Consider the following 20,295-nt stretch of genomic DNA (forward strand, 5'->3'; position numbering starts at 1 on the left):
ATTTTATTTTTTGTTTTGTACCATCACAGAATACGAATAAATCTACATCCGAACAACGTAATGATTTCTTGTTCGAAATAGGGTTAAAAGTAAAGTTCAAATATCATTTAAAAAGGAATTAAATAAGTAGTTTGTCAACATAAGATGAGATATTCTTGAACCAAAATAAATTTTACAGTCACATTCCTCTAAAAAAATTAAACAAAAAATATATTTAATTAATTATGAATATAAATAAATAAATAAATATATACGGGCCGCTCTTAATAAGGCTCACCAGGCTGCCAGCCCACGGACAACTACGATCGGCCGCTGGCAACCCTTACAGTTGCGAGGCCGCGATCGGGGGAAGACAGAAAAATGGCGGGAACTTGTTCGTCCTTTCTCCTTCATCTTAGACTGGCGTATCTCTTTTCCTCTCCTCTCAATTTATCCAGGTGAAGATCTTGGCGTTCCGCATCCAAGTCATGCTTGCTGTCGAAGCCCTAGAAATCCTAGGGCAGATCCAAGTCCTCGTCATCGATAAGCTCCAAGTGGTAAGAATTTCTTGGTCTCTTTTCCTCTTCCAATCTCCGTATCTGTTGGCGGAGATAGCCTGCTTCACCATGGATCGTCTGATTCATCTTTTCTTTCCATTGGGTCAAATCAACCTTCTCCGCTTTCAAGTACCTATGTCGAGTCATGTAGATTAAGCTGCCATAGAAAATTTATGTGCTTTTATGTTTAAAGTTACTAATTTCATTCTTTTGTGAGAGCAATATCAAATGGGTAATAACTAATAAGTATTAGCTGTATCTTTGACATTAAATTTCTTTATACTTGAGAATTGTAGGTATCGTATAAATGGCTCAGCCGAAAATTCTCAGTTTCATCAAATCAGGCCAAAAAGTAAGGTTTTTTTTTTTCTTATAGATATGCATGCCACTTAGTCATAAGCTAGATGAATTTCCTTGTGTGCACCTGGTGAAGTTGACATTTAATCTTATTCAGGTTGCTTCGAGAGTTTGTTGACAAACATGGCAATAATTTGGAAGTGTTATATTCGTTGTCTGGGTGGTTGAAAAACAGTTCTGGAACATACTGCATAAGACTTGCTTCTGGGAAGAAACTTGAAGGTACAATACCACCATTTAAGTGCAGGGAATGTGTTCTTTATCTTTACCAGTTCACTTTTTTATCTCTAAATTAATCTACCTATTTTCTTCTTCTATGTTTTTGTATTAGCTATCTGGAATTTTGATTTCTACCCTTTGATTAATGCGTTTCATCTTTTGTTGGCAATAGAGGCTATTTGCAGCTCTTTGAAAGGCTTTTCCTATTTGTCAAAGAACATTTTGTTAGGCGTGAGGATATGGCATATTGTCTGTTTGATGTAGGATTTGCTTGCTAGTTTTTTTATTTTATTAATTGCTTCAAAGAAAGAATTTACAAAGAGAAAACACTATGTGCTAAATTATTTTTCATACCTGTACATTGAAAGCGTTTGTAGCTCAGTTCTTACATAAGAGCAGCACCACCACCATCATAATTATCATCGCAGTCATTTTCATCGTTAGTATTATAACAACTATTTCATCAATAGTAAAATGAACTTTTTTTCTTGAAAAGTAGCTGCATATGCTCTTCATTAATTAGAACTCCACAAGCAAGAAAAGGTCTTTGCATGTCAGTTTTCAGATGGAGAGTTTTTGAGATAATGATTCACCTTTTCCTCTTCATTCTGTAAACTCTATTAGTTGGCATCGCTGGAAGATGCTACTTTTTCTCTGCAAGTTCAAACATTTTGTATTATGAAGCTCGTTGCTACGCTAATCAATTGCACATGGTTCAATAATTTTATGAATGTTTAATTCTAAAATGGACTTACCTTTGAATTTTGGCAGAAGTAATGAAGGAATTTGATGGTACTTGTTCAGTTGAGGTTTATAGTATTCAAAGTTGTTTGCCAAGAGATCTTGCTGTGCTTTGGAATGCTGAATTTGTTCAAGCAGAGGAGCTCTTTAATCAGCCATCAACTGTTGAAAATTGTTTGAGGAACAATAGGTGCAATAATTTGCATGCATATGCTAAACTTTTTTTTGTATTGCCTTTCTTCAGTCTGCTTAGTCAGTGGCAGATTATGCTTTTTTGTATGCTTTTTGAATGTTTGTATTTATTATAAACTAATTGATATTATCTGATTTAATTTACTATCCTATTTAGATTTGGTGGCATTTCCAACTGCTTTGTTAAACGTGCTGTTAATGGTCAATCAGCTGCTGTTTCTTCAACTTCTCAGCTTAAAGATAATGTTGGAATCGTGCAAACTAAAGCCAGTAACGTTACAAAGGATGAGAATTTGCAACCTCAGCAGGAAAATAGAGGGCAATTTGGTGTAAAGGAGGAGCTGAAGTCTTCTAGTACAGTGGGATCTATCGACAAAACTAATCAAAATGTTGGTGAATATACTAAAAAGACTCATCCTGTGAAGGAATCGTCTAATCCTCTTCAGGCTAAAAGAAAGGGCATTCCTAATGAAAAAACCTCTACTGGGCCTGGTGGTTCATTGGCCACACTGTGGGGCCGCGCATCAGTGAAATCAAAACCTTCAAGTATGGCGTCACGTTCTACCTGTGATATTGCAATTGCAGCCAGTAAGTTCAATTAATGCATCTGTCTATCTTGACTCTTAAAAACCCCTTGTATTTTTTTATCTTAATTCAATAACAATTGTGCTTTTCCAGTTTACTAATGATTTATGGTTCAAATATTGTTCAGATACTGCTGATGCTCAGATTTGTGCCGAAGAGGCAGCTGATGCTGAGAGTAGTGATGAAGAGGGCTATAAGTTATGCTACAAGAGAGAGTCAAATGGTTCTAGCACCAGGAAAAGACAGTTTATTATTAATTATTCCGATGAAGAGGATGATGATGATAATGTGGTGTCACTAGCATCTCCAATTCCTCCAAAAGAAAAGTCATTTTCAGATACTATGCAAAGTGCTGAAAATCTGAATGTGGAGAAAGAGATACTCTGCACAAATAAATTAGAGAGAGAAACATTGGTGAATAAACAAGACATTGATGACAAAAGTCATGGGTTATCATCTGAAAAGAGCAGCATTGCTAATGCATCTTTTCAAAAGGCTGAAAATAACTTCCAGAATGACCTTGCAAGTGCAAATGGAAAGGACACTGCTCCTATGGCATCCAAAAGGAAGAAAGTGGTAAAGACACGAATCGATGAGCGAGGAAGGGAAGGTATGCAAATTTTTATTACCTTTGGGATTAATTCAGTCATCAAATTTTGTTTACTTATGTCAGTTAAGATAGTTAGACTCTATTTAGCTTTACCAGCTAATCTTTGTATGAATATATATATATATATATATATATATATATGCTGCAGTGGTAAGAATTATGATATTCTAAGTTGTTTTGGATAAAAATGCTGAAAGAAGCATTATGGTTTAATGCTGAAGGTTTTTTGGTGAAAATGGGATTTACTTTTGGCTGTTTGTCGATTGTGAAGGTTTCCAATTTCTACTGTTGTTTTTCATTTTGTACGGAGTCAAACCTCACCCAGTTGAGTTGAGTGCCTTTTGTTTTTTTTGTTATTTTGGATGTTTTGAACAGGTTAACTAAAGTTCAAGTGTAGTAACATGGTCTTTTGTTTTAAGGATTATATACAGGATACGTGGGGAATTGTCCGTGACTTTCTGGTGAAATAGACTTTGTATATTTGTATTTAGAGAAGCTAAAAGATGTTTGGGAGTCTATAGCGCCAAGCTTTCCTCCATCCAACTTTTTTGAGATTGGGAAAGCTATGAGCTGCAGCTGCTGTTCTCATTTGTCCCCAACAACTAAAATTACCAGAATGCAATACTGAAACCTTGCTCCATTTCACCTCCAGCTTTTAGCTGTAGCTTCACCCAAAAGAACAGCTAATCAGCGTACTTGGGAATATGCTTCTGCAGTCAATGGCATTGTAAATTTCTGCTTAGATTTGTATATTTGTATTTAGAGGAATTAAGATGCTGGTGAGTATATCAGTGTTTTTTTAATCCAACTCATTTTTGAATTTGGAAATCTATGGGCTGCAGCTGCCGTTCATATTTTTTTCCCAACAAAGAAAATTCCAAGTGCAGTCCAGAAATCGACAGAATGCATTGCTGAAACCTTACACCAACTTCACCCGGAACTTTAGCTGTAGCTTCGCCAAAAATAAGAAATGATTGTGGTAATTTGTGAGTTAAAAAATAAGAGATAATTATGGTAATTTGTGAGTTGGTCGGTTGGTTAATAAGTTTGTAAAATTGTGTCTAGAAAGTAGAAGTTGATTGGAGGTTGAATGCACTGATGCACTGAGCTTTCCTCCATCCAACCTTTCTCGGGTTGGGATAGCTTTGGATCACAATTGCTGCTTTCATTTTAACCAATCACCCATAATTCAAAATGCAGTCTAGGAAGGGATTTTTCTCGCTGGAGTGCATTACCAAATTCTCTCTCCACCTTCTTCAACAAATTTTAGTGGCAAATATACAATTTGATGAATGAGGAAGTGATGAAGAGATAATAGACTTGGTGATGTGGGGTTAGGCTGATAGGAATTGAGAGCTGAGAAGGGGATTGTCTTAAACTCTGAGATGTTGCTTAGTAGAATCTGAGCTGAGTACACCGTTGCTAACAGAAAACTCATAAAAGGTTCCAACAAGGAAGTGCCTGATAGTTGAGGGACTCCAGGGATATATCCTGTTTGTCGAACAATGATAGTGATTGTGGAGCCAACAATCCATGATTTTATCATCAAATGCAATGCCTCCTCAAAACTCCGTAATTATAGTCATCCTGTAATAAATGACTATATGTATAAAGTAATATTGGCGTATGAATCAAACCGAGTCTTTTTGGTGCAATCCTTTTAGTTGAAATCTTGTAGTGATGTAGGACAAACAGGGGAATTGCAAAGTTCTATTAAGAAACTTGTTTAGTAATGAAATTATAGGATTAATGTTTCACTAAGTTAAGACTTTCGGTTTTTATAGTTATTGACTTGCTTCAAATATGTGGTTACACGTTAGATTGACAGGACGATCCCAAAATAATAACAATTAAAATAGTTAACACATGTGCTATTAACGATAATCCGTCACTTAACGAATATAGCTTTTCACCTTGGGGATTCCCTCTCGATCGCTCGTGGAAGTAGGGTTAACGGAGGAGGAATATCAACAATCCGAGTGATGCCACTGAAAGACAGAGGATGCCGGTGGATTTGATCAATGGGAAGTTGGCAGGAGTTGGATAGATGGGTGGTCGTCCGGTGATCTCCCACTATTCTGTAGGTCGTTCATCGATGATGTCCGCTAAATGGCATAGAATACAATCAACGTATTCCTCAATAGTGCTTTCAGTTCCGAATCTGAGGTCGAAGAAATGTGAGTGAATGATGTTGATTTGCCCTTGAGAATTGTAAGAAAATCCGTGATCGACCTCAGGATCCGCCATCCATGAGCTTGAAATTCTTCGTGTGGTGTTCTTTGGTGGAGCCGCAGGTTGAGAGGAGTGGAGAGGGGCGGCGGAGAGAGGGGGTTGGCGGGTGAGGAGGAGAGGAGAGGGGGCGGGTAGAGATAGGGCTTGAATGTGGGAGAGGGATTATTAGAAAATCTGAAATTAATTTAGATTTTTCGAAAAGGGAAAAGAGGGAACAATTTGAATTTCAAAGTTCTCCATAAAGGTAAGGGGCAGCGGTTTAGGAGGGGATTAGGGAGCTTTAATGGGTGATTTTGAATTAATTAGAAGAAAGACAAGCATGGGTGAGGGGGCCGGCCATGTAGAGAGGGGAGAGAGGGAGCTTTATGTTTAGTATGTGGGCCTCAAGGAAATAAGTAAGGGATTTAATCAAATCTGAATTTATTCTCAGATATAATTAAATTGGGAGGTTTCTTATCTTAGATTTAAGTATTAGGAAAGCATATGAAATTCAATTAATTAATTGAATTCTCATTATGAAACTTTCCTAATTAACAAAACCTTTTTAGGAAAGGGAGTGATGAGCTTTTGAAATTTGAATTTCAAATTTATGGGCAATGGGAGGGGACCGGCGGCTGGACTTGTGGGAGGGGCGGCTGGGGACTTGGAGGCCGGCGACTGGGGTGGTGGTGGGAGAAAGAAGAAATCGAAGAACTGCGAACCTCGAAATCCACCAAGGTTGATGGGTATTGCTCTCACCCTCACTTAGGGTTTCTCTTCTCACGAACTCACAAAGAGATCAAGCAAGAAAGTGGAATCTTCATTCATAATCATCATTAGAAACTAATACAATGACTAGGCCTTAATATATAGGCCTCCAAAAACACCAAAATGTAAAAGACACACATGCCCTCAGGCTACGATATAAAACAAATCCCTCATAGGGGTACAAGTGAAAATCTGAAAAATAAATAGAAGAGAAGCACTAAAACATCATAAGTAGAGACTATGAATCGTATCCGTCAATCTACGATTCCGCCGATTGTAAGTACGTCGAAATCTCCTATGGATGTCCTCATCATATAGTGGTTGCATTTAGTTGGGAAATTCGGGAATTATAGAATAAAGAGACTCATCTTCTTCTTCATTCTTGTGTTTCATGCTCCAAAACTAACAATTTAGACTACCGACTTCACTTTGTTGATGCTCACTTTACATGTTTGTTGGATCTTTTTTTGATGTCCTTCCAATGCAAATGAATTAGATTTTTTGGCATTAAAGTGCTAGGGGCATCGCATTTTATTTATTTATTTATTTGTTCACCTTGATCCTTAACACTCTTATTGCTGGGTCCTAAGCCCTAGATGCAAAAAGTGGAGGGTTATGTTAGGCAGTCGATAACCAGTATAAAATTTATCAAATAATCATGATATGATTCATTCAATAGGAAAATACTTGGTCAAACCATATTGTGTTTGAATACAAGTAGTAGCTCTAGTATATATGTCCTTAATAACTTGAATATAAGCATTGTGCTCTGGGGAGTTCTAGAAAAGAAAGGAGTTAATAATGCTTATATTCAAGGCATTAAGGATATGCATACAAGAGCTATTGCTTCTTTTAAAACAAGGTGAGTTGACCAATTATTTTGTTATTTCAGTTGGATTACATCAAGGTTTAGCTTTAATCCTATATCATTTTTGCTTTAATAATAGTTGTTCTAACAAGACATTTGTAAGAGAATGTACCTCAATGTATGCTTTTTGCTGATGATATTCTTCTTGATGATAAGACTAGAGAGGGTGTTGATGAAAAACTTGAATTATATAGGTCAAGCTTTGAGTCTAAAAGTTTTTGTTTGAGTAGATTTAAAATCGAATTCATGGAGTATTATTTTAGTAGTAATAGATCTAGTGGTGGGATTGAGACATTGAGTTATGAAGTATTACAACCCAACTCGATAAGACTCACAGACTGGATAGGTCCTATTGTGTTGACTTGTAACAAACAAATCTCAAAATCTAATTTTGAAAAAAAATTAGATTTTTTTCTTCTAATTTGAACTTTAAAATAAACAACAAAACACATAATTGCTAACAACATCCAGTATATAAGAAATAACTCATCCCCAAAATTCTTTTCATTTCATCATCATTAAAATGTCTGTACAGAATTTACACTACAATATATGGCTACATAATAGAGAGCAGAGTAAAATATAACAAAAGTTAGACATGATTGTACAAAAATTAAAGGAAGAAATGCCTACAGACTCAGATTAGATTCTTGAAAATGCTACTCAACATTCTATTTCCCAAAATAATGGTGAGTTAAAGTAGCTCAGCAGGCTACAAATATCGATTTAAATTTTTAAATATTTCTATTATTAAGCAATTTCCAAAATTATCAAATGTAATATAAAAATTCACTGTAATGATAGCATTGCAGTTTCCAAATATTCAAGTAATAATATTGAAAAATTAAATAAATTGAAATTCCATATGAATTTTATTTCACATAACAAAATGTAATAGTTTCCCACTCGTTCAGACATAATTAAAGATTCTGCCCTCTTATAGCTCCTAGCATATAGATTTTATCCTCTTTCAGGAAGAATATAAAATTTTGGCCCCTTATGACTCCCAACAAATAGAATTTCAAAGAGTTCTAGATTCCCAATATCAGGCAAAATTCAAAGGATTTTTGCCCCTTATGTCTTTCAGCAGACATTTTTCATATTGAAACTCACATATTTCAATTAATATAACATATAACTCATTGCAATGTAACAATTCAAGCATAAAGGAATTATGTGCAAAATTTCTCAATTTGCTATAACGGTAGGCAATAGAACACGCTATCGAGAGAAAATGTACTATTTCAAAATTTCACTATTACGAGGGATTGTGCAAAGCACTGTTTCAAGACTTCAATCAAACTGTAATACTATTTTTTGGGTTCAGGATTATTTTTTGTTCAATTAAAAATGTACACATTTCAAAATACTATTAGAAAAATTTTCAGAAAATATTCAAAGTGTTCAGAATCTCAATTTCTGTAAAATATAAAAAGTTACATAGTAAAGTTTTACCAATGTAAAATTATCCTCATTTTTTAGTAATGGAAATATAAATTTAATAAAAATTTTTGGAAAGCTTTGAATTTTTGAAAACTGAGATGCATAGTGTGATCTACCTTGATTTGGACAACTTTCAGAACTGGTCCGACAGCTAAAAAAATACCCGAAATGGCCAAATCCCCCTCTCTCTAGTCCGACTGGCTTGTGTGAAATGAATGAAATGAATGGTCTAAAAAAAGATAATTCAAATGCAGAAATTGGCCTAGCGCTAGGACGCCACTTTTCTAGCACAGGGTGTTAATTCATTTTTGAAAATCCAAACTCACAACGCTGGGGTGCCACTATTCAAGCGTCGGGGGCGATTCAGGGGAAAAAAATTATAGATTTTACAAACATACATTCCGACCCTTGGAACCCACTCTAGAACACATGTAGTCATTTTTCATGCTCACAGATCATTCTCAGAAACATATAAAAGAGTTCAAACTCAAAAATTCAATAGATTACTTGACTTCTAAATGGCTCATATTGGATTGAATAGCACACTGAACCTAATGGTGTTACATGAAGTCATTAAGTGTACATTTTAGATATCTCGGGTCTATGGTTCAAAATAATGGTTAAATTGATAGAGATATTATTAATAGAATTCAACTTGGATGATTGAAGTGGAGGAATGCATGGGACATATTGTGTGATAGAAAAGCACTCCTCAAACTTAAGGGAAAATTTTATGAGACAGTGGTGAAACCTGCAATGTTTTATGGCGCAGAATCTTGGCCATTAAAAGAGAAACATGAAATTAAGTTGAGTGTTGCAAAGATGAGAATGCTTAAGTGGATGTGCAGCTTTACACTTAGAAATAGAATGTGAAACAAGAATATATGCGAAAAGGTTGATGTAGCTCTAGTCGCAGATAAGATTGGATTTGCCAAGATTTTCCTGGGTTGTTAAGATTGATAGTTACTTGATGTCTTTCAGTGACGACCACAACTGCAGCTTTGCTTGATGCAATATTATTAAGGGCCAATGATGTTAGTTTATATCATAGGGATATATACCATCTTTGATATATTTTACAACGTTGCACTTTGACTAAAAGAACAGAACAATACAGCACACAAGCATTATGAAATATTTTGCATTCTTAAATTTGTATGTCTAATTTGCATTAAAAATGAATTAATTTTATCTCTTGCATGATTATATGATTATCTTTTACAGTGACGGAGGTTGTTTGGGATGAACCTGTCTGCAGTAAGGATGCTGACAAGGATAAAACAACAAATGATGCTAGGTATGTTATCAACTTATAAAACATCCAATTTCCTCCGCCATATATTTACAAGATTGTATATGCAAAGTTTCTACCTATGGGACTTGGGTTTTTCTGCAACTTCTAATTTTTAGGAGAGGCCGGTTGGATTTATTGGTACTACTTGCTGCTTGTTGCTTACTGCTTACCGCGCATAGCCTTCTAGTTTGGTTGTTGATATAGCAATTTGCATGTGGTTGGTTTGGATGAGCCATTAGCCACCTAAACTTGTATTTCATCAAAACATTTGGATATTTCCTGTTACAAAAAGCAGTTAATATGCCCATTGGAAGCTCTTCAAGCCTTTGATCAAATCAACTTTTCTAAAGTTACTTTTCCGTTTCCATGAAGATAAACTGTTTTTTATGTGAAATTTTTGTGTAATTTCAAGCTAGTGGATCTTCTTAAGTATTTGAGATGCCCAACATCATTTTTTTTTCATCTAAATGTTCTAGCATTTAATGCAATGCACTAAAGCCTAAAGGGGAATATTTGATGTTATCATCTTAGTTATGTTTTAATCCTTTTAAATAATTTTTTATATTTTAATTTTAAGTTCAAGTGTCATTTCATCGTATTTTTTAAGGATTTATGTACAAATTGTAACTCTAGCCTTTTATTATATGTAGGAACTAAGGATTTCATTTTAATGAAATAAATATTTAACTTCTTTTCTTATGTGATCGACCCTTGCTACCTCCTTTTATCTAATGATGAGTGTGGCTATGAAAAAAAATATTATAGTTATTTTTTTGTGATATTTTGTTTGCTAAAAAGAAAATTCCAACATATAGAAGAACTAGGGAGATAAAGATGAGATGCGGATTGAGAGATTAAACAAATGAATGTCTTAGAGAAACTACATATAGAGATCGAGAAAAAGAAAAGCACGAGATGGGAGAATCAATCTCTAAGTAGGGTGCCAAAAGAATCATTTTCTATTCCATCATTAGTCATTTGAATTATAAGACAATGGGTATTATGCACATAGAAGCAGGCTGATGGACGGGAATTAGAAAGTTTTCTAATGTGGTTGTTTAGGAAGGTTCTTGATCAAAGGTGAATTGTTTAGGAAAGTTTTAATTATAATTGTGAGGAAATTAGTTAGGGCAAGAGATTTGATTTGCAAATATTAAAGAAAATTATTTAGGGAAAGGAGGCTGATTTGAAAGGGAATTAGAGGAGCCTATTTAAGGCTAACAGATGTAATTTTTTCAATATAGATTATAGAGTGCGATAAATATCTAGTCCTGTTTTTTGAGTCATCCATAAAACAAAATGAAAAATATCAATTTTTATTTACTAAAGTATAATTTAAATTAAAAAATGTGAAATTTTGAATCAATTTTTGAGTCCATTTGATCCAAGATTATCAAATTGTACAAAAAAAATTGCTAAATTGTAAATTGCAACTATTATGTTTGTATACATACAAGCATATAAACCTAGAAATTCATTGAGAAATATATATATATATATATATATATATATGCTTGTGTGCAGCAGCTCCCGCTTCTCCGAACAATCAGCACAACACAAGAACGTGCATGCGCGCACACTCATGACTATACTGCTAACCATTTATGACATAATTCCTAGACATTAGAGTACCACCTTAAGAGTAGTGGTGGTTGAAATTTATTTTGGTTGTCATCATCATGATCCAGATTACATTTAACACTAACTTGGTACCTTCAAATTATGTGGAGTTTGCACTTAGATTCCATTGCTCTTCTAGCTATTTGATTGAACGAAATAGAAGCTTTTCCTGCTTCGATTGTCTCGCATCATGTTGTACTTTGGTTTTGTTTTATCTAGTTGTCTAGAATGCTTTATTTAAGTATTTAAATCTAGAAGTTGTTCATCATTATTAGTAATATTTGAATTGGCTCTACGATTTTCACCACACATGCTCTTTCTTTTTGGGCAAGAATTTGAGCCCAGATGCATTCCTATTCTAGTCATCAACCATCTTAAGAAACACTCAACTGTGTAATTTGGTTTGTCTCAGTTATAACCTTTTCTTCAGTAAGTAGATTTTTTGCTTCTTTTGTCAGGCCTACTGCGGCAATCAAAGAACAGGCAACAGCGAGCAATGCTCCACCTAATACTGGAATAAAAGGAGGTACCAAGAAACCACTAAAAGGTGGCGGTAAAGATACAAAGCAAGGAAAAATTTTATCCTTCTTCAAGAAGATCTAAATGAGATTTTATTCATCAAATGCAGTGCAGAAACAGTTTAGAGATGCTTTGTTGTATGTACAACCAGAAACTCTAAAGGCTGTGATGTTATAAAATCTTGTAGGTGCTACAAATCTATTTCTCAGCCAAATTCAGAGATCCCAATATCTACCATATATGAATGCCCGCGTGGTTGTTAAATTGCACCTGCTATGTAATCTCGAAGTCTCGGCATCCAGGCTTGGAAATTTTAAGGTCAGGCTGCATACTTCAGCTCTTTCCAAATAGGCCATTTTTTCTCTATAAATTTTGTGATTAATGCCATCTTATGCTATCTTATCTGAAGATTTGTTGATTTTGTTGTTAACGTTAATGTTGCAATTGAATGGCTTCTTTCTGTGTTCTTCAAAAAAAAACATTTATTTAAACTCAAAATTGAAGCAACCGTTTGATGCAATTTGGAGTATCAACCAGTGTTTGATAAAAATTATTTAAACTCAAAATTGAAGAGTTTTATTTTAACGGATAAATTTGAATTGAGTCTATAATGTTTGATTTTGAGTTGATTGAGTAAAATATATTTATTTAATATAAAGTTTCTAACTATTATTTAAGCAAAATGTTAAAAGATATTACATATATATATATATATATATATATATTATTATTTTTTTTTTTTAAAGATGATTATCATATTGGTTATACAATCAAGCATGCATAACTTATTGGGAATTTTCTTAATGGTCATTTGATTTGTGGGCCCATTGATCAGATGAGCTTTGAAATATATGTAAGCAAAAGGGGGCATATTAAGTCTACATTATGGCATATAATAATTGTATTATGTTATTGTGCACCACTTGTTAATAACATGATCAACTTAATTATAGTACTCAACAAAGCAAGGAGACCTATTCATACATATACATAGATTTCTTCTTATCTTGAATTAATTAATCTTGGCACTTTGTGTTATGAGGGGCATTTGTTAAAATCAAAGAGGGAATTTAGGTTAGGGTGTTTGTTTATCTTATCTTTATACTTGTGTAGAATTTTATTATTTAAAGAGTTTGAATTAGTGGAGTCAATGATTTTGACTTAGTGTGCCCCTATTAAGTTGTTCTTATTTTACATGATCAAGATTTGGTTAAGATTTGAATTAGCGCATGGATTTTATTATTTATACATAATATAAAATTTGTGTGCTAGTCGTCACTATAAATCTTTATATATTTGTGACATTTGAAGGGTGTTGGTTTGGTGTGAAACAAAATGGCAATATAAGAAAATTGTAGAGACATTCTTCTTTGGGATACAACATTTGATTTATTTTTTGTTGACAGTCTTATTAAGCTTATCATTCTTATCATTGATGTTGATTTTGAGGCTCTAACTTGAGTTTGTTTCTCATTTAAGTGATAAGATATATCATAAATATGATTGAGTTATATTATAAGTATGAATGAGTTGAATCAAGAAGCATAAGTCAAATATCGTAGTATGAACCTTAGTTGCATTCTCATCATAGTTTTGACTCGCATACATTAATTAGAATATGTTTTATGGCTAGAGAAAAGGATATGTTATTCAAGTCTTGCATTAAAAAACTTTTGGATGTTTTGATAATTGATATGATAATCTATATCAACATGTTAAGAGTTAGAAAATTTTGATGAAGAGTAGAAAGATTGATAGTATTTCATTCACACAATGAAGGGATAGAAGTCTCTAACAAAGAGTATAAATATTGATTCTACTTCACTAGCACGGCGAAGTGTTGGAAGACTATGACAACCCCTGACCATGTAGATATGGAGGCCTTCGAGGCTCCGGTCCATATAATGGAGTTTGAGAAGTTGCTTCCTAGTTGGGGCATTGGTTAGAAGACTATTGAATTTGAAGACTGTCAAAACCCTAAACTAGGGGTGGATTGAATTGAGGATGCAATCCCCATGTTGATGTTACCACTTATAAAGTTAGGGATGATTAGGTTGAAAAAAAAAAGGTTCCACGACTATGGCATAGAAGGAAGAAGATACATTAAGAATAGTGCTAGAGAAGAGCATAGAGTCTTTAGGGGTGTTGATGTTTTTTAAGGAAGGTGGTTGCGAAGAAGCGACAAGGGATGTTCAAAGCCCTCTTTATGAATGAGATAGTCAAGCAATCAAAAAAGCCTTAGAGGGAAGGGAGAGAGATTGGAAAATCATTATTCCTATAAATTAATTTATAAGGAGAAGAAGAGTGAAGAAATAGTGAATGATCATATAAAGATTTTAGAGTGGTTTGATTGAATGATTTACATCTATTATAGAGTATGTTAATGAGCTTTACAAGTACTCGAGGATTATAAGATCCTCAAGTGTAGAGGATTTGAACCAATATCTTCTATATATATTTTTTTATGAATTAAGCCCATGTTATAATAGCAAGTTGAATAATTTGGTTCAAACTTAACAATTAATTTAATTAATTTGACCCAAATAAATATAAAGGTACAATCATTAAAGTTTATATGTCTATACAATATATTTTCTTCAAAAAAAAAAAAAACACAAACCTTACTATGCTTCCCCTATTATAATACAGTTGTATCATCTCAAAGCTCTAAGGAGCCACAACTAATTATCAACCAAAAAATTGGAATGAATAAAAAAAAGAGTATCACAACACCGCCACAGGAACCGCTACAGGCGACATCTCCCCAGTCGTCGTCTCCACACCCCATCCTGCCCCTCTCCACCCCGACGCCGGCGCCGGCAGAGGCATTGGACCCCACTCTCTCCTTTGCAACAGTCTGGCAAGCGCCGCTGCCTTCCTCCTCGCTCTCTTTGTTCCCTCCACGGCAACTGTCTGCACCACCCTTGCCACCCCCGGCACCCTCGCCACTCTCTCCGCCACCTCCGCCCCCCCTCTTCGGCAAATCTCATGCAACGCCGCCGCCGCATTCTCCCTACCCCTCTCACTTCCCACTCTCATCACACCCGCCAACCCCGCCACCGCCCCCTCCTCCCAACCCAGCATCACCGCAACCACTCGCTGCCTCGCCAGCAATGCCAATGCCCCTGCCGCCTCCTCCGCCACCCCATCTTCTTCGACCACCGCCCCCACCAACGCATCCACTGCCCCCGACCCCACCATCCTTTCCCAACTCTCCGGATGCGTGGAAAGATTGAACAAAGCCACTACTGCATCTCTTTTACCCCTCAAGCGCCCTCTTTTCAATAACCAAACAAGCGCCTCCACGCCGCCGGGCTCCTCGACGACGCGTTTCTTGTATTCCTGGATGGAGGAGAGGCTGAATAGAGTTGCGGCGGCGTTTTCTTTTGATTCCGGTGTTAGGCCAAAGCGTAAGACTCGGATGATTGAGCGCAAGCAGCCGGGTTGGGTTATAATGCGCGTTTTGTTTGCGTCATTGATGGATAGGTTGAGAAGGGCGGTGACGGCGTTCTCTTGAGCGGTTGGGTTTTGTGAGCGGAGGAGGAGGTTGAGAAAGGAGATGGCTTGTTCCTCTGCACCAATCATTGCTCGGTTTTCCTTACCGATTTTGGCCAGCATCCGAAGCTCGCGCGCAGCGGTGGCTTTGGAAGCGTTGTCACCGGTGGATAGGTGATGGACTAGGATACAGATGGTAGCGCGGTTGGCTTCTAGCGCGGCCTTGCTGGCGGTAGAGGCGGAGGCGGAGATGCTGCCGGTCGCGGGAGAGTTGTTGGCGACGCCGTTGGCGGCGCACCAATGGGATATGAGACTGCGGATGGCGCAATTGGGGATTAAAACGGCGTTTCCAAGGTTTTGGCCAGAGTTGGGACAAGTCTGGTGGCCGCCGGCGATCCACTGTGTGATGAAGTGCCGGTCGTACGTTTGTCCTGTTGGGACCACCACCGGGTCACGCATGAGCTCGAGCGATATTGGGCAGCAGAAATCTTTCGGGAGAGCGGAGATATCTCTGACTGGAAGCGGAGGCGGCCGGCGGGTGGTTCTCTTGTTACTTTCCTTAACTTCCTGGGCGCCAAAGAGAGAAAATCGAGAGTATCGAACGACGGCGATGACGCCACCAATGGTTGCCAGGTCGGCCTCGGTGTCTACGGCCCCTTCGTGACTATTGATTTGATTTTGCAAGAACTCAATTTCTGACTCGAAATCCCTTGCTTCCATCATCCCAATCCGATCGGTGAAGGTTGATTTCAAGTCAGACACATCCGGAATCCTTCCTTTTCCGAATTCTTCCAAAAAGGACAAAACTTGAATCCAAAGCTCTTCGTCTTCATAATCAACGTAAATCCTAGAACTCCCAACTTGTCGCCGGAGCAACTCGACGTGCTCCCTCACATCGGCGGTGAGGCAGAAATCGCTGAGCGGAAGAACATCAAGCAGCGTTGAGATCTCGCGTTCGAGGTCCTGGAAATAGCCGGCAATTTCCCTGTTGCGGAGAAGCAGCCATAGTCGGCTGGATTGCAAGCAATACTCGAGAAGAATCCTCGCTCGGTGCACGACGATGTAGAGTTCCTTGAAGCACAGAACGGCCGAACTCGGCAGCGGCCGCCGCGTTTCTATGAGAAATTCGATGAGGACTACAAGGGTTCTAATCCGCCGGACAAGGCAACGTGCATTCCGCCGCTGGTATCTCGGCATCTCACCACTGTCAGCGGAAACGATATCGCCGGCCATGGCGGCGAGGAGTTTGAGGAAAGAGAGGTCGGAGAGCCCCGCCGGCGTAAAGAAAGCACTAGGCGGTGGTGGCTTTCGCATGACATTAGCAACTGCGACGGCCATTGCCGGAGTAAATTTTTTGAATTTGGAGATTGGTCTGCATCTTTTAAACAAAGCAAATATTGGGAAAGGCCAAAATTGTCTGAGTCTCGGCGTCGAGATAATACTTCCAAGAATGAGGTGGCTGTCGGCTGGACCAGTGCCACGTGGAGGATTTTTTCGGGCTGTGTGATTGGGTTCGTTTAGCGTGGCGACAATGGGCGCGACGAGAGAAAAATGGTCGTCCAGCACCTGAGTGGGCGGGCCGTGGGATTTTGGGCTCTACCGAACTAATAGTCTAATAATCGGATACGGGGGATTTAAATACATATTATTTTATATTCATAACATTTATCTCTGCTGAATATTATTTTAAAAAAAAATCATGTGAATAAATAAGTTTGAATATTATTTAATTTATTTAATTATTTATATTTATAATTATTTATATATTTTGATAAATAGCTTGCCTAGAACTAAATAAATGATGAAGGATTATTTTTATATTAAATTATTTGTATTATGTATATGATAAAGCACTAATCTCAATGCTTATTTAAATTGTTAAATTGGATTTAGGACCATCATTACTATGATTTTAACGAACTTATAGTCAAACTGAACGTCTCGACAAGATGAATCCAATGATATCAAGTGGTCAAATTCATGTTTAAGTGAGTCAAAATCAAGCATAATTACAAATTTAAACATTAATTGTGGGGCCAAATAATCTCTAAATTCGTTACGCTTATTTTTGAATAGTGTCTTGATGAGAAGGATCTAATGAGCTCAAATTGCTTAATTCTGACATCATTAAGACACTTAAATATTTAATGAATACTTTATAATCAATGGAATCAATTTAAGTATTCATGAAAATTTTATCTATATTTATAGGTTACGACTCTAAAAAATTTATAAATAAGCTCACACTTTTTACATGTAAAGGGTGTAGCTTCAACTTGGAGCCTAAACATTGGCTTGAGATTTCAGAGAACTTTGAGGCTCTACAAATTTCAAAGCATCATCCAAGCACCATCGTTGGATCATTATTTGACTATAATCATTGAACCATCGTCTGACTATAATTATTGGATTAATGGCTGACTGTCACTATCCAGCCAACATCTGATTGTCATTATCAGACAACCATTGAATTTTTAGGAGGATTATTAATTTAGTTTATCAAAAGCAGTGATTGCTCCCGGCCTAAAATCAAATTAAAGTTTCGTTTGGGACAACTTTCATATTGCTTTTTAAAGCAGATATTTAGTATATAAATTAAATTTTTTTAACTAAAAAGTCACTTTAAGCAAGTAAGAAAATCATCTCAAATGAGGCCTGAATCTTCGTGGCGCCTGGTCCTCCTATTCGGGCCATTCCAGCCCATTTTAACCCGCCCAGCAGCACGGTTTTGGGCCTTTTGGCCGGCCGCTTTGTCATTTTCCATATGGAAGACCACAATATTTTTGCATGCACTCTCACCATTTTTGTATTTTTTATCTGACGTAAAATAATTACATAAAATAAAATTTTCCATCCATTGACACGTTCGCAGTTTGTGAATGTTTCTTATAGAGCTAATCCTCTCCGAATGGCATTGTTAAAAGCATTAATCAAATCTTATTTTTTTATTAAATTAATACCCATTTTTCTCATTTACAATAGTATATTATCTAAAACTACAATAATATTTATCATTTGGACTATTTTGAAATTTTCTCATTATGGGTTAAATTTTATAATAGTCCCCCGACTATTCATATATGATTATTTTAGTCTTAGAATACAGTTTTATACTAATTTTGATTTCATTTTAGATAACTTTCTTACTGCTTTTGAAAGTTACTTTCTACTACAAAAATTTCTAGTTCAAAATTTGTACAAAAATATTCTTTAAAAAGTAATAAGAAAGTTTTCACAAACAAAGGTTTATGCTTCGTTTGGGACGGCTTTCTTAATGCTTCTTAAAGCGACTTTTTTGTACAAAAATTTTAATTTTCGTTTTAAAAAGCAGTTTTAAGAAACAGTTAAAAAGCCGTCCCAAACGGAGCTTTAGTTTCTCCACTATACAAAATTGATCCAAAATAATTCATTTGGGATAAAATTGAGATCAATTTTAAAAGCCGATGGATTAAGGCTTCTTTTGGGACAATTTTTTTGTTGCTTTTTAAAACAATTTTTTAATGCAAATTAAAAAATAGTCTTAGAAAGCATTAAGATAGTTGTCCCAAATGAAGCCAACTCAATTTTATTTTTGTTCAATTTTTATGAAGTCGAGGGATAAAATTGAGGCAAATTGATAATTTTAAGATTATTTTGAATTTTTTCTCATTAAAATTTAGATGTAGTTAATAAAATATTTATTTATGATAATCGGAAGAATTAAGAGGTAATTAGAATAAATTATTTTGTGGCTCTCACCAATAAGAGAACCGTTCTGTCATTCATAAAGAGGTGCGTAGCAAGCAAGTTGGGAAAAGCATAAGCTAACGCAATTGTAAGGGCGTGAAGCTTTATTTAATTGAGAAAATGGATTATTTTTAAGTTCTTTTGGATTCATATTTTGTTAGTAATATTATACTTAGTTGATAGATTCAATTCAATTTAAATTAATGGTTCTAAAAAATAATATTATGTCAAATGGTCTTAAATTTATATTGAAATTAGTGCTATTTTATATTATACTATAAAGTCTTTAAATTTATATTCAGATTAGTGCTACATATTTTTTAAGCAATTCTTTTCTTTATTAAATTTGGATTAAAATAAATAAATTTAATATAAATCATAAATTTTTAGTACGCCTCTAAAATTAAAAAGAAAATGAACCAAAGTAAAAAATAATAATTTTTTTGATTCAATTGTTCCTTTTCATTAATTTCTTAAAATTCTAATTTTACTATTTGTTTTGTTGAATAAGGCATATTCATTTTGTTCTAATTGAAGGCAAACTAATTTTGAATCTACTTCTTTCATTAAGTGATTTGCGAGTGCTTATATGCTCAAGTTCTTTTACTATTTGGGACAATTTTTTATCATTATTTTTTTAATACTTTTAAAATATTTTTTGAACTAAAAAATTATTGTAAAAAATAATAAGAAAGTTATCCATGTTTCATTTGGGACGGCTCTCTTATTGTTTATTAAAACAATTTTTTTGTATAAAAATTTTATTTACTGTACTAAAAAAACTATTTTAAGCAGCAGCAAGAAAACCGTTCCAAATGAAGCCTTAGTTTCTTTCATTTAAAAATATTAGCAAAGATTTTGATTGACAATGCTGTTCATTTGGTGAGCTTTTTATATTTTATCCTTTCTGTTAGAATTTTTTTAAAATGTCAAATATTTATTCTATATTTTCAAAAAAACAGTTTTCTTAAATAAATTCTGAAAAAAAAAACTATTTGATACTTCTTCATTCAAATATATGATATTACCAACTAAATTGTCAAATAAGCCCACAAAGATCGAGTCAAGTTGAATAAATCTATAGTCGGCCCTAAACAACCCATGATTGTCG

The 20,295-nt window shown here is 35.3% G+C and overlaps 2 protein-coding genes across 2 annotated transcripts; one reads left to right on the forward strand and one right to left on the reverse strand.

Moving 5' to 3' along the window:
- The first annotated feature begins 272 nt into the window (after nucleotides 1–272).
- LOC110092892 (DNA polymerase delta subunit 3) lies at nucleotides 273–12,442 on the forward strand. Its single transcript, XM_020817583.2, has 8 exons — nucleotides 273–536; nucleotides 833–888; nucleotides 991–1,115; nucleotides 1,884–2,043; nucleotides 2,203–2,633; nucleotides 2,758–3,240; nucleotides 9,755–9,827; nucleotides 11,903–12,442. The coding sequence occupies exons 1-8, from the start codon at nucleotides 468–470 to the stop codon at nucleotides 12,045–12,047; spliced, it is 1,542 nt and encodes a 513-aa protein (XP_020673242.1). The 5' UTR covers nucleotides 273–467; the 3' UTR covers nucleotides 12,048–12,442.
- Nucleotides 12,443–14,353: 1,911 nt separating this feature from the next.
- LOC110092890 (U-box domain-containing protein 17-like) lies at nucleotides 14,354–17,058 on the reverse strand. Its single transcript, XM_020817581.2, has one exon. It carries the CDS (start codon nucleotides 16,794–16,796, stop codon nucleotides 14,688–14,690), a length of 2,109 nt encoding a protein of 702 aa, XP_020673240.1. The 5' UTR covers nucleotides 16,797–17,058; the 3' UTR covers nucleotides 14,354–14,687.
- Between the last annotated feature and the right edge of the window lie 3,237 nt (nucleotides 17,059–20,295).

This window comes from Dendrobium catenatum, unplaced genomic scaffold (genome assembly GCF_001605985.2).
Source record: "Dendrobium catenatum unplaced genomic scaffold, ASM160598v2 fragScaff_scaffold_1047, whole genome shotgun sequence".
NCBI classification, from domain to species: Eukaryota; Viridiplantae; Streptophyta; class Magnoliopsida; order Asparagales; family Orchidaceae; genus Dendrobium; species Dendrobium catenatum.

Excerpts from the sequence above, each read along its gene's own strand:
- LOC110092890 (XM_020817581.2), bottom strand. The coding sequence starts at position 16,796 with ATGGCCGTCGCAGTTGCTAATGTCATGCGAAAGCCACCACCGCCTAGT.
- LOC110092892 (XM_020817583.2), top strand. The coding sequence starts at position 468 with ATGCTTGCTGTCGAAGCCCTAGAAATCCTAGGGCAGATCCAAGTCCTC. Across the intron at positions 537-832 it reads TCATCGATAAGCTCCAAGTG|GTATCGTATAAATGGCTCAG; the intron begins GTAAGAATTTCT and ends TGAGAATTGTAG. Across the intron at positions 2,044-2,202 it reads AATTGTTTGAGGAACAATAG|ATTTGGTGGCATTTCCAACT; the intron begins GTGCAATAATTT and ends TATCCTATTTAG.